Source organism: Pyrus communis, chromosome 14 (assembly GCF_963583255.1).
Source record: "Pyrus communis chromosome 14, drPyrComm1.1, whole genome shotgun sequence".
Lineage (NCBI taxonomy): Eukaryota > Viridiplantae > Streptophyta > Magnoliopsida > Rosales > Rosaceae > Pyrus > Pyrus communis.
This window is the reverse complement of record NC_084816.1, coordinates 23,218,724-23,231,215: the sequence shown is the minus strand read 5'-3', so window position 1 is coordinate 23,231,215 and position 12,492 is coordinate 23,218,724. Positions and strand designations below refer to the sequence as shown.

The 12,492-nt window shown below is 34.2% G+C and overlaps 1 protein-coding gene and 1 non-coding gene across 2 annotated transcripts; both read right to left on the bottom strand.

The window, feature by feature from the left end:
• Positions 1-5,836: 5,836 nt before the first annotated feature.
• Positions 5,837-6,280, bottom strand: LOC137714639 (uncharacterized). Its single transcript, XM_068453801.1, has one exon. The coding sequence runs from the start codon at positions 6,278-6,280 to the stop codon at positions 5,837-5,839; it is 444 nt and encodes a 147-aa protein (XP_068309902.1).
• A 1,346-nt stretch (positions 6,281-7,626) lies between these two features.
• TRNAA-AGC (transfer RNA alanine (anticodon AGC)) lies at positions 7,627-7,699 on the bottom strand. The gene has a single exon. It is a non-coding gene; the product is annotated as a tRNA-Ala (tRNA).
• Between the last annotated feature and the right edge of the window lie 4,793 nt (positions 7,700-12,492).

Genomic DNA, 12,492 nt, shown 5'->3' with positions numbered 1-12,492 from the left:
GAGTTCCACTATCGCAGCGAAATAGAATGCATTCTTGCCAACAAGACTTCACCAAAACAATTTATATCATTCCATACAAGGAATAAATACAAGAACCTTCACATGTTTTCGGTTATACACTGCAAAGATTGACATTTATCGAACCCAAAGATTCCAAACTCCATCATTCATATCTACGGAAAGCCCCCCAAAACATATTATATGTAGTCTAACCAAAACTGGGGATATGAATTACACTCATAATTTTAAAGTCATCATTATGGATACTTGTATAATCTAATTTTGCCGCCTTTTTTTTTTTTTTTTTTTTTTTTTAAATAATAATTCAAACCAGACCAATGCATTGTAACTATATGTATCATAAATACAAACAATGGCATCGAAATCCATTAGTTTAATATTAGAATCGCTTGATCATTAAGCATACTTGCCCAGACAATATCAATTCATGGAGTACTTGTGCAGTCAGATTGATTCCATTCCAAATTGATATTCATCGTATATGTCCCAAAACCAAACAGACAAAAGAGAACGATAGGTGCTGTATATGAACAAGTTTTATCCTCCACCAAGACTAATTTAATCAGAACCATAAACTCTTTAATGAAAAATAAAGAGTATACATAGACTAAATGTTACACTAATTTATTTATGCAGCAAAATATGATTTCAGACATTCCACATAAATCACAAGTTGGCATCCATAGGGATTTTGAGTTTAATCATGCCCTCATAGTATATATAGAAATAATTAAACAGGCATACTCGAAATAGCAAAAGCCCTAATTCATCATGTTCAAACACATCACACTATAATCATGCATATAAGAAAACAATTAATCATGCATGATACAATGAACTAAGTTACCATCACTGGATTCATATTTGTCAACCCGATTGCAATTCCTCGGCTCCAAATCAACGAAACAAATTATCCATCAATGCCTGAGACCCATCCATGCGGATTGCCATCACTTCAAATTCCCGTCAACCCCATATCATTGAGAGTCAGCAATAAACCAATGTCTCGCCTCCACTTCTTGTAATTACTTCCCCAATGAGAATAAGCACACTTGCAAGATTAAGTGAAACTGCAGACAATTGAAATCTCAAAAGAAGAACCATAAGTTCTTGATTTCAATCTACTTTCACTTAATACACACTGATATGAACCAACTTAGTCATATATATAGATTTTTCATTATGAATGAAAAGTATATCTAGATTAAACAACTCATCAGTGAAGAGACAACTCTCAATGCAGATGCAGATTTCAATTTCAATTAAAATAGGAAACAATAAAACAATAAATGAGTCAATACCAATATGAAGAATCAGAAAGATAACACGATCTTCGTTCAATGATTTTTAACAACATAATTAGTTGATCAGAATACAAGTTTATTCATTACACTAATAATACAAGGAGGATTAATAAACCAAAATCATCTCAATCTGCAGACATCATAATCAACACAGCGGAAGCAATAATTTCAAAAATCAGAATTTTGATGTTTAAGAGAGATTTATACTGCTATATTACTATACTTATCATCAAATAAGCAAGCATGAAAAGGTTTTCTCAACCCCATATTGACAAAACACGAGTTTCTCCCTTTCCAGACTGATCACAGTCAAAATTTGAACTAAAGGTTATTTCTTAAACGATGTTGTACCACTCGTCTTTAAAAACCAATTAAACAGACTTGTTCTTCAAACCAGTTCGTTTTTGCAATTTTTTAGGAACCAATTTATGATCGAATTTAGTTGTAAAATCCAATGGCTCTAATACCACATGAAGTATAAACTAGACTTAAAAGATTAATACACTAGCCAAGAACACAAGGATTGATCAACTAAATCACAATCCTTAAATTATGTATGTAATATAAGTGTAAGAATTGTAGCAATTATACCAACGCATACCTGCAGACATGTTCATGGATGAAGAAGCCATGAAAACCTGCACGCAACCTTCTCTTCTCTGCAAAACTCAATGCTCTCCAAGTTATAGGTAATTGGAACAATAAGAGCGTGCTTTGTAAGAGCAGGGGCTTGTAGTTTTATACTACAAGACCTGGATCGCCCTATAACAATCCCACAAGGAATACAAGACTGCATTCCTTATATCAGTATGAGTCCTATAAACGAGCAAACACAAGAGTCCTCAATATACCAATATGATTGGATTAACTCTTATCAACATGATTTAGACTTCTTTATAATATCAATTATCCCAAGACTTGTAAGAATCATACTCATACTCATACTCATACTCTTACAACTCTTACACGAGGTGAGTTACAACAAATTAAGTCGAGTGTTATGGATGACACAGTCGGGCACCGATTTGATCACTCTCAAGACACAATCACATCACCAGTAAGAGTGTATTTAGTTTTGATTGTCAATTCAAAGAAATATATAATTTATTTCATCTTAGGAGAAGAAATTGCGCTCTTGACCTAATCTTAATTGTTTAGTGTCTAAAATTTTGGATTTGGAATTTGGAATTTTGGCTTTGCAAACAAATATTTCCAAGATCTCGAGTGAAAGTGTTCAATGACACAAAGTTGATGGTTCCATTTACCATATCATACATAATAGGCATCCAAAAAAAAGTTAAAATGTGATGCAGAAGAGAGAATTTTCTTGGAACATGAAATCAGTGGAAGTCTATTTTTTCTTTGAGTAAAGTATAAAAAACTACCTCAACTGGTGTCACGACATTTTCATACCTTATCTTTTAAAATTGACAATGTCATACCTCATCTTTATAATTTGTGTCAATGTTATACCTTCCGTTAGCTTGGCTGTTTATTTTTTAGTTAAATGCTGACGTGACTTGATCTGGAACCTATTTTTTATTAAAAAATTATTAAAAACAAAAAACAATCATTTTATATTATTTAAATATTAAAATAATAAAAAAAAGTACATAAAAAAAACCTCTCCTTTCATCCCTCCCCGCTCTCTCTCTCTTCCCCATCTTCCTCCAACCCAAAAAGAAGAAGAAGAGGAAGAAGAAGAAGAAGAAGAGGAAAAAAAAAAAAAACCCAAACCAATCCCAGTTTGTCCCCCCTCCCCCCACCACAAACCTAACCCCCTGCAACCCAGAAAGAAGGAGGAGGAAGAAGAAGAAAAATTAAAAAAATTAAAAAAAAAATCCCAACCCAACCATATATATATATATATATATATATAGGAAACCCAGTTCGTCCTCCCCCTCCCTCCCCACCCCCCCCCCCCCCCCCCACCCCCACCCTGCAGAAGAAGAACAAGAAGAACAAGAAGAAGAAGAAGAGAGAAGAAAAAAAAATAAAAACCCAGTTCGTCCGTCCCCCCCGCACCCACCCTCTTCCCTCCACACCCATTCCCCCCCCCCCCCCCCCAAAATTTTCTCCGCGCCCAGGTTCTCAACCTTTGGAATCGGGCTGGCAAAGGTTTTCCAATTCCACCTCAACGGGATCTGGGTTTTTTTTTTTTTTTTTTGGGTTGCAGGTAGTGGGTGCGAGGTTGGGTGCAGAGGGTGGGTGCGAAGGTGGGGAGGTTGGGTGCGGGGAGAAGTGAGGGTGGGGAACGGGGAAAACAAATTGGTTTTTTTTTTTTTTCTCTTCTTTTTTTCTGGGTTGCAGTTGCAGAAAAAGGGAAGAAGATGAAGATGGGGAGAAGAGAGAGAAGGGGGGAAGGGACGAACTGATGTTGGTTTTTTTTTTTTTTTTTTTTTTTTTTTTTTTTTTAACTTTTGTTTATTATTTTAATATTTAAAAAATATTAAATGATTTTTTTTTTAGTTTTTAATAATTTTTTAATAAAAAATGGGTCCCGGATTAAGTCATATCAGCATTTAACTGAGAAATTCACGTCTAGCTAACGGAAGGTATAACATTGACACAAATTCGTAAGATGAGGTATGACATTGTCAATTTTAAAAGATGAAGTATGAAAATGTCGTGACACCAATAATTAAAGTAATTTTTTATACTTTACCCTTTTCCCTTTCTCCTCCCAAGACTTAGCCTAGTTTAGAAAGGAAATGGCCACATTTTGTATTCCCTTGTCAATTCAACAAGAAAGGATAAGTCATTTTCTAAGTGCCTGGCTTGCACAAGGTGGGTGCTGAGCAAGCCAAATTAAGGGTCCACAACTTTCATAGCAATCGCATCCATATTTTGTGAGTGGGTGATATTTATACGTACCTTTTTTATTTTATACGTTTCTTAATTTTTAATTGTCGAATCGAATTAATTGAAGATAATTAAAGAACAAAAATTAATAATCTATGTGTTAAAAGTACAAATAATGTGTAGATAGAACCGCTATGTAATAAAAATAGAAACATTTTGATGATAATACCTTTTTAATATTCGATCCACCAGCATCAATCTAAAGAAAAGTGAATCAAAAGATAAAGATGAAGGTGTTTATGAACTTACCATAGGCAAATGTACGAAGCACATGAACAACCCGACGTAAGTAGAGTGTAAATTAACCAAGTTTTTGTATAGCGTAATAACATTGGTCTAATTTTTCTTCATTCAAAACGATGCTTTAGGGGTTTCTGACTATGAAAGTGAGTTTCAAAGACTATTGTGAAAAAATAAAATAAAATAATTGTTTTATTTAAACACAAAAAAACAATACGTCTAAATGATGTGGAGTTCTGAGTATATTAAATAGCGCGTCGGCAATTGTGTTAATTTTGTACACTTACTCAAAATAATATTACTCCTACTGTAACTTGACCCTCAATTGTTTTTTTTTTTTTAGATACAATTTAGTAGTTTACTATCAATCAATATCGATATTATTATGGGTGCAAATTTCCGTTTTCTTCTTCTTGGACAAAAAAGTACCTGCAAAACAATTAATACCTTTGGTTAAGGCCAAAAGCCTCACACGCCCACTATGAATAGGGGTGCCCAGGGGGGGAGCTTTAGCCGAAAAACCTTCGATGCCAAAGTTAGAATTTGAGGGAAAAATGTTTAGAGAAATTTGGAGAATTTTGTGAGAAAGTTAGAATTAGGTTTTTGGAAGAAATGGGAGCTATTTATAGGGGTGTGGTCGGCCCCTATTTGGAGAAAATGGGTCTGGCCACTTATAGTGATTTTTGAATGTAATTGCAAGGTATTATGTCAAAATAATATCTTGCAGTCAATTAGGAAATTATTCAATTAATTTAGGTAATTAATCCTATTTTGAATGAATAATTGAAGGTTACCTTGTGAGGAGGATTTGATGAGATGAATGAAATATGTTTTGAATAAATACCTATTTTGATCACTTTTAACCTTGATTGAGTCATGATTGTCCGCTGCTTGCGTGTAAGAGTTCTGGTGTGCCTCAAGAATAATTTTGCCTTTTTTATCTAAGAATCCACGTATCGCCTCCATATTTTTCTCGACTATTTTTTGCTCCACAATTATCCTCTATTTATCGTTTATATACAAAAAGCCTCAATTAATTCAATATTGAAACCACTCAGTATATGAGAGATTTTTTTTTTCTTCAAATGATATATTTTATTAGATTAGATAGATTAACCGCTGACGGAGTTCAAACCCACGTCATCAAGAAAGGACTCAACTTATTTCCACTCAGTATACGAGAGATTTAGCATACGCCTCTACAGAGCCTACTATTCATACTATGATTAACTTCATGTCCGCATGAAGATAATTTAGAAACTCATCACATATGAATATTACAACATTCATATGCAAAACATATTGTAGCAAATAACAAATAATTTTGAAAAATTGATCTCGAAACGTTCATATGCATTATTATTAAGATATTCCAACTTGAAAGAGAAGTATTAATTATTGTACAAGAATTAGCCTCCCATTTTCTTCACCCAAAACCTCCTCTTCTTCGGAACTGTTACAACCAGTTTTTCCCCAGTACACGTAGTCCTGGCCAACTCCGGTCTCGTCGAAGCCGGCAGCCGATACCTCCAGAGATCAAGATCGTCCACTACTCCGCCGTCCAACCACCACAAATCACCACCGTCCGTTTTCCTTATCACAGTCTTTGTCACTCCGGGATAAATCTCTGTCGTGTGAGCCCGCACAGCAACGTGGTCGCCAGTTATTCGTTGGGTGGTGGGCGACGGCACATGCGTGGGCATGGAGACGGAGAAAATGAAAGAGTCAGAGGTTTCTTGGATGGAAACGTCGGCGTTTGAGTGGAAGGGGAGCTCGAGGACGCTGGCGAACAGGTGGGGGAGTCTCCGGAGCTTCTTTGGCGGCGTGGAAGAGGGGTGGACTTTCTTCTTCATGGGTTACTGGCTTTTTTTTATTTTTTGCAGCGAAGAAGATGAAGAAGAATTTGGATTCAAGTTTGTTCACAGTTCGCTTCTTGCAGCTCAATTGCAAGGGTAATAATTTATTGAGGGAATTTGCAGCAAGTTGTAAAAATTGGGCCCTAAAAATGCTCATGTTGTTGTAGATTAAACATAGAGCCCAAATGGATTGTTTGAATCCAATTTTTAGCTCACTAAAGAACCCTTAATATCACTTTCATGGTTAAGAGGATTTACTCTTGTAATTGCATCTAAGATCTTATGATCGAATCATTTCGTTACCCGTTATTATTTGTATAAACAAAAACACGTACAAGTTTTTTTTTATCAATCTTAGTTACAAGTTATCTCTCCATCCAAATTTTGTCCAATTTTATCCATCCAAAATAGTGAAAGTCATTTAAAAGCATTTAAACTTGGTTAAGCCACTTTGTATTACGATAGAGTGGTATTTCTTTTTATTTGCAAGTGAGAGATCTTGGTATTTCTTTTTATTTGTAAGTGAGAGATCCTAGGTTCAATTCTCGCAAAGGTGAATTTGAATCACATTAGCGCTAGCTCATTGTGAGACTTAGCCTACTCTCCCACCCCCTTAGTATAAATAATATCGTTTATTCTGAAAAATAAGAACACCTTGGTAACCTTTAAACCATTCTTGAATTAAAGTATTTGTTTTCAATTTGAATTGAAAATAACCACAAGGGTATTATTAAAACTTTATTTTAACTGTTTTTACCACATTAGTAAAATTGATATAAGACCAACACCATAGAAAAAAAATGGACAGAGATTGTACCAAAGATCGGTTTAAGGGACGCTATATTTAATTTTTTTTTTTTTTTAAAAAAAAGATATTTAAAAGGAACATGTCTTGTTTGTCACCACCTACCACTACTATTAACTGCAAAAGGAATTATGAAAAGATTATGAGGAAAACTAACGAAAAGTCTAAAAAAACATTTGTTTTTATGAGAAAAGATAAATAAAGATGTAGTAAATAGTACCATAGAAAGGTAAAAACGTAATTTTTCGTTAAAAGTGAATAGTACCGAACGTGTTTCGTTAAAATTTCCAAGATTATGCCATCTTTTGTTTACACTTTATTAAAATGGACCCAAAGTTAAAATTTAATTTCATTTGTCTAAACCTTGAAGTGTGTGTTTCTGAGTGTTCTAGGCAGAGGTAATTTGACTTTTATGACCTTGTTGACCTCAAAACTAGAACTGTTGTGCCCTAGTTTGAGGGTGCCATGATTGACTTTTCACTCACTGAAGTAAAGGTGTCGTATAATGCGCGCCAATTGGCAATGGAATATAAAAAAATGGAGAAGTGGGGTATCGATCCCCATACCTCTCGCATGCTAAGCGAGCGCTCTACCATCTGAGCTACATCCCCGTTTTAATTATTGCATCACATTTATAATTATTGAAAGGGTAACTGTGGTAATTTAGGAATATTTTCTTGGGAGCTTTCCACTTTTGAAACCCGCCCACCGAAGCAAAGATCCCCGCACAAAGATTGTCTGCCCTCCCATTTCTGTTTGTGTAGTCACGATTAAGCCATATCAATATTTTATATTATTATTCATTTTTGTATTATTATCTTTATAAAAAAAATAATATAAAATGTTGAAGTGACTTAACTGTGACCACACAAAACAGAAGGGCATGGAAGGACACCGAAAGTGGAAGGGCAAACAATCTTTGTCGAAGATCCCCACTTTGGGATTTTATTGGTTGGGAAAAAGAGAAAACCCCAAATCTGCTTTTACTTTTGGCTACTAACGGGTCTAAGTTGATTCCCTTTCTTTAACTGCTCAGATGTTTCAGTTCATTAAGTTTTTAAAGTGTAATAAGCACATACTAGTGCTTGGATACGGTTTTCCGATTGGACAATATTTTTTAATTTTCTATTTTTCTTAGTCCATCCATATTTTTGTTCATCTTACACACACCAAAAAAAAAAAAAAATATTCCATCTTGGTCTAATTTTAAAATATTACATTACAAACACTAAATTAAAACGCTAAGCTGACGCTAAACGTTTTATACATAAGTTGTATTCTTATTGAAAAAATGTTAAAGAGAAAAAGAATGTGGAAACTACAATTTTTGTTATTGGAAGTGTTATTGGCACACCAAAAATCTCGTTTTACACTCTTCATAAGTCTATTTTTCTTTCTAAATATAGAAAATTTGAAGTGTAAAATGAAAAATTTTAAATACCAATAACAATTCTCTTTTTTAATACGACAATATATGTAAAAGATTACAAATTTAAATTAAATCATGCAGTATGATAAAAAAAATTTAAAGTCATAATAGCGTAAAAGATTAAATTGATAATTTAATAATAAAATAGATACTACTAAAGTTGGAGAGCAAAATGCCTTCAATCGTGACATTATGTGACCGACCCAAAAAAAAAAAAGCAACTTTATCTTCAAACACAAGTTTGACAAGACATCAACTACGACACTTTCATTTTTTATATAAACACATGTTTCGAACCATCAATCTGTCAAGAGTGACGTAATAAGACCGATGGAACAATAAAAAAAATAAAAACTATTTTTAGCGACAAATCTTTGTTCCTCTAGTCAATTGTGGAATGAGATTCTTTGCGAATTATTTTTTTAAGGATTTCAGAGATTCTTAAATTGTGTTTGGATTCGAAAATACGTAATGATCCGAGGAAGAAGGTTTGGCTGGCCTTACACTGATTGATAATTGTAGGGTCAAGCTGGGAATTAGTAGGCCCTTCCTGCACTGCTGACTTTGATCGATGATATCTTATCGAAGAACCCGACGGCCGAGATGTCATCAAGTGAGGAGAAGGGAGGAGCTGCAACTCCTTTTGATCATCTCCTTCCATTGGAGATAAAAAAGAAGCAAATGAAAGGTTTTGAGTACAGATATGACTAATGCAAAATAGCTTGTGTGATATTCCAAAAGTTGTGTGCTATACACGCAACCCAAGCATGCCCAAATTACCATCATGCCCATGTTTAATGTTAATTTGTGGATTATTCAAGGGGATAATGGAACTCAGAAAGGTAATCTAGAAAGTTAAAAATACTAATTAAGAGAGTCGTTGTCTATTTATTGTCAAACAGTCTCACATGTTATATTATTTCAAAATTAATTATTTAAAAGAGAAGTCAAGGAGATTAATCAATCAAAAAAAGGCATAATGGGTAATGAAGATAGGTAACGAGGATATTTAACATATAATTTGAGAAATATTCTCGTGTCAAACTCTCTCACATGTTATATTCTAAGATCTGCCTTAGACATTTATAACCTTCATTCGCATATAGTTCGATAAATGTTTTATGGTCAAACAGTCTTACATATATCCAAGAAATGTTTACCGTTCAATCCATCTATTTGTCAAACTCATCTCATTACTGCTTGTTGGGAGTATTGCGGAGGAATTGGATTAGCTAACCTTCACATGTGTTATCGTGAAAATAATAAAATGACTGATGGCAGAATTAGGCTATGAGTTTGACATTGGTCTTCATGTATTTTATGCTCCTCCTCCTTTGGTGGATGCATTGATCTTTGAGGATGCAGTTGGGTTTGCTCAAACCCGTTTTGTCAATAGTAATTGTTGTTCTTCGGTCCCTTGACCCCCAATTTACTAAAAAAACATATCTAGTAAGAAAACGTTACTCCACATGAGTTTTAAACGTCCTACTCTTAAGTAGAAGGGTATATTGGTGAATTTACACAATTTTAGAAAGATTTGAACAACGGTAATCCCAATGTCCGTTGTAGAAGAGCCAAACCCTATGAAAAAATAACGGATCACGTAATTGGGGTATGATTTGCCTTTTTTGTGTTCATGTGGACTTATATGGAATGGTATTTCCTTTTTTCCCCTTTATTCTTAATATTTAATCTCTTTGACTTTTTCTTTTTGGAAGAGATGAGTAATCGAGATTCTCTTTGAATTTATGTGTTTAAAGTTTGAGAATTTAAAGATTCGAACTAATGAAGAGAGAGAAAGAGGGACTTGAACTCTTAGTTCGTGCACGGTAGACATGCAAAATGCATTAATAAGAACAACGCAATTTAAAATAAATAGTCTGAATTTCTGAATTCGTTGTATCTAAATACAGAGATCCGAAAAGAATTGCAATTCAAAAACAAGGGGGAAAGGGCGTGTAATAATTACAGTCGCAAGTGCGTTTAGGTTTTGGGATGGGCTTTTTGTTTTCCTTACATTTTTTTTTTTAATTTGTTTTTTGGACGTGGATTTATAAGCTTTATTGGTAGGCCCAAGGTTGCCTCTTGTTCCAAAAAAGCGACCCACTTTCAATCTCGGCAGCTCACGCTTCGGGCAGATTGGCCGTGGGGATGGGCTCACCCTCAAAGTGTGAACCGTGAGATGAGGACCATGATTGGGTCTCTGATCCTGTCACTTGAACCGTTGGATCACCGGGGTTGGATTACCGGGTCCCCCCTTAGAGACCTCTCTTATTGTAACATCGTGTGATTGGGAGGTTCACCGAAAAAATGGTGGCACGCAGTTGAACGCACAACTTTGCTTTAGTTTAGTACTTTATGTGACCGACCCAAAAAGATGGACACGTGTAGGTTGCCAAACCCATTACACAACAAGTCAAAAAGTCTCCAACAGCTCTTTTTATTTATCTTTTAATTTTACTTTATCTTTTTGTCCCCGATATTTTTGCCACCCATTCGTGGGTCCGAGCTTTTTGATTCATAATTATCCAGGTTCCCCAAAATGCCCTCATCACTCATCAGTTTTTATTGTGTTTTTTGATATAGTTTTTAAAATAAAAAAAATAAAGAAAGAGATTTAATTAAAATTTGAAATCTCGAATACAACTGTTTCCATACAATCAAATTTAAAGCTCTCTTGTTCAAAAAAAAAAAAAAAAAAAAAAAAAAAAAAAAAAAAGAGAGAAAAAAAAAAGGAATCTCTCCAAAGCCGAAATCAATAAACAATACTACCAAAAATATTGGTTCGCTATAGCAAGGTCAAAGTCAGCTAAAGTGTTCGCTACACAATTTGTTTCCTTGAAGATATGATTCCGCCTTTTGCAATGAAAATCAGAGGCTAGCCATCTAATATCATCCACAATTGGTTTGAGATGGGCATTACCTGAATCACTAGTTGCTTGGAGTCCCCTTCCACTGTTAAGTTCCTAAAACCCTTACGTCGGACATACAAGGGACCTTCTTTTAAAGCAATAAGAAAACTAAGTCAACTACTTGCATTGTTTACAGACATGCGTAACTAAAGACGATACTAAGCATTTTCTGTAAATAAATGAAGTTAGCGTCCAAAGTTGTACTGCTGATATATGTTCAAATGTAGTTACTTCAGCAATCTTGAGGATCCTCAAAGCAACATTATCAGTTTCCCAAAAAAAAAAAAAAGAAAAAAAAAAGCAACTTTATCTTCAAACACAAGTTTGACAAGACATCAACTACAACACTTTCATTTTTTACATAAACACATGTTTCGAACTATCAATCTATCAAGAGTGACGTAATAAGACCGATATGACAATAAAAAAAAACTATTGTTAGCGACAAATCTTTGTTCCTCTAGTCAATTGTGGAATGAGATCCTCTTCGGATAATTTTTGTGAGAATTTCCGGGATTCTTAAATTATGTTCGTTAATTATATATCATATGATTAATTTTCGTCATATACTATTCATATTTAATTTTAAATAAAATAATTTTTGACTGGACGATATACGATGAACATACGTGATTTGAAGATTCCCCAGGATCCTCATTCGTCAATTATGCTTGAAGCTATGACATAAGTTCCAATTTTTTTTGAACAAATGATATTATCTACATTAAAGAGAAGAAGGTGGGTTAACCTCACAATAAATTAAGCATTAATGTAGTTCAAATTTGCCTTACCAAAAATCAAATTTAAGACATTTCACTTATTAGTGTAGCAGAATACTACTAAATTGTGGTACTAAATGGCTACGTAAGTCATAATTTAGGATTTGCATAATCACAAATGATTCTTGTTCGCCCAAAAGGGCAATTGCATAGGGTATAATAGTAAATACACAAATGGGCTCCCGTAAATCCAACGAAAACCAGACCCACTTGTTTAACTATGCTAACAAGACAGTTGTAGTGTACATTTCTTATATACAATACAAGAACTGTAGATAGTCATT

Bases quoted from the DNA above. Each gene is read 5' to 3' on its own strand.
- LOC137714639 (XM_068453801.1), bottom strand. From the start codon at position 6,280: ATGAAGAAGAAAGTCCACCCCTCTTCCACGCCGCCAAAGAAGCTCCGG.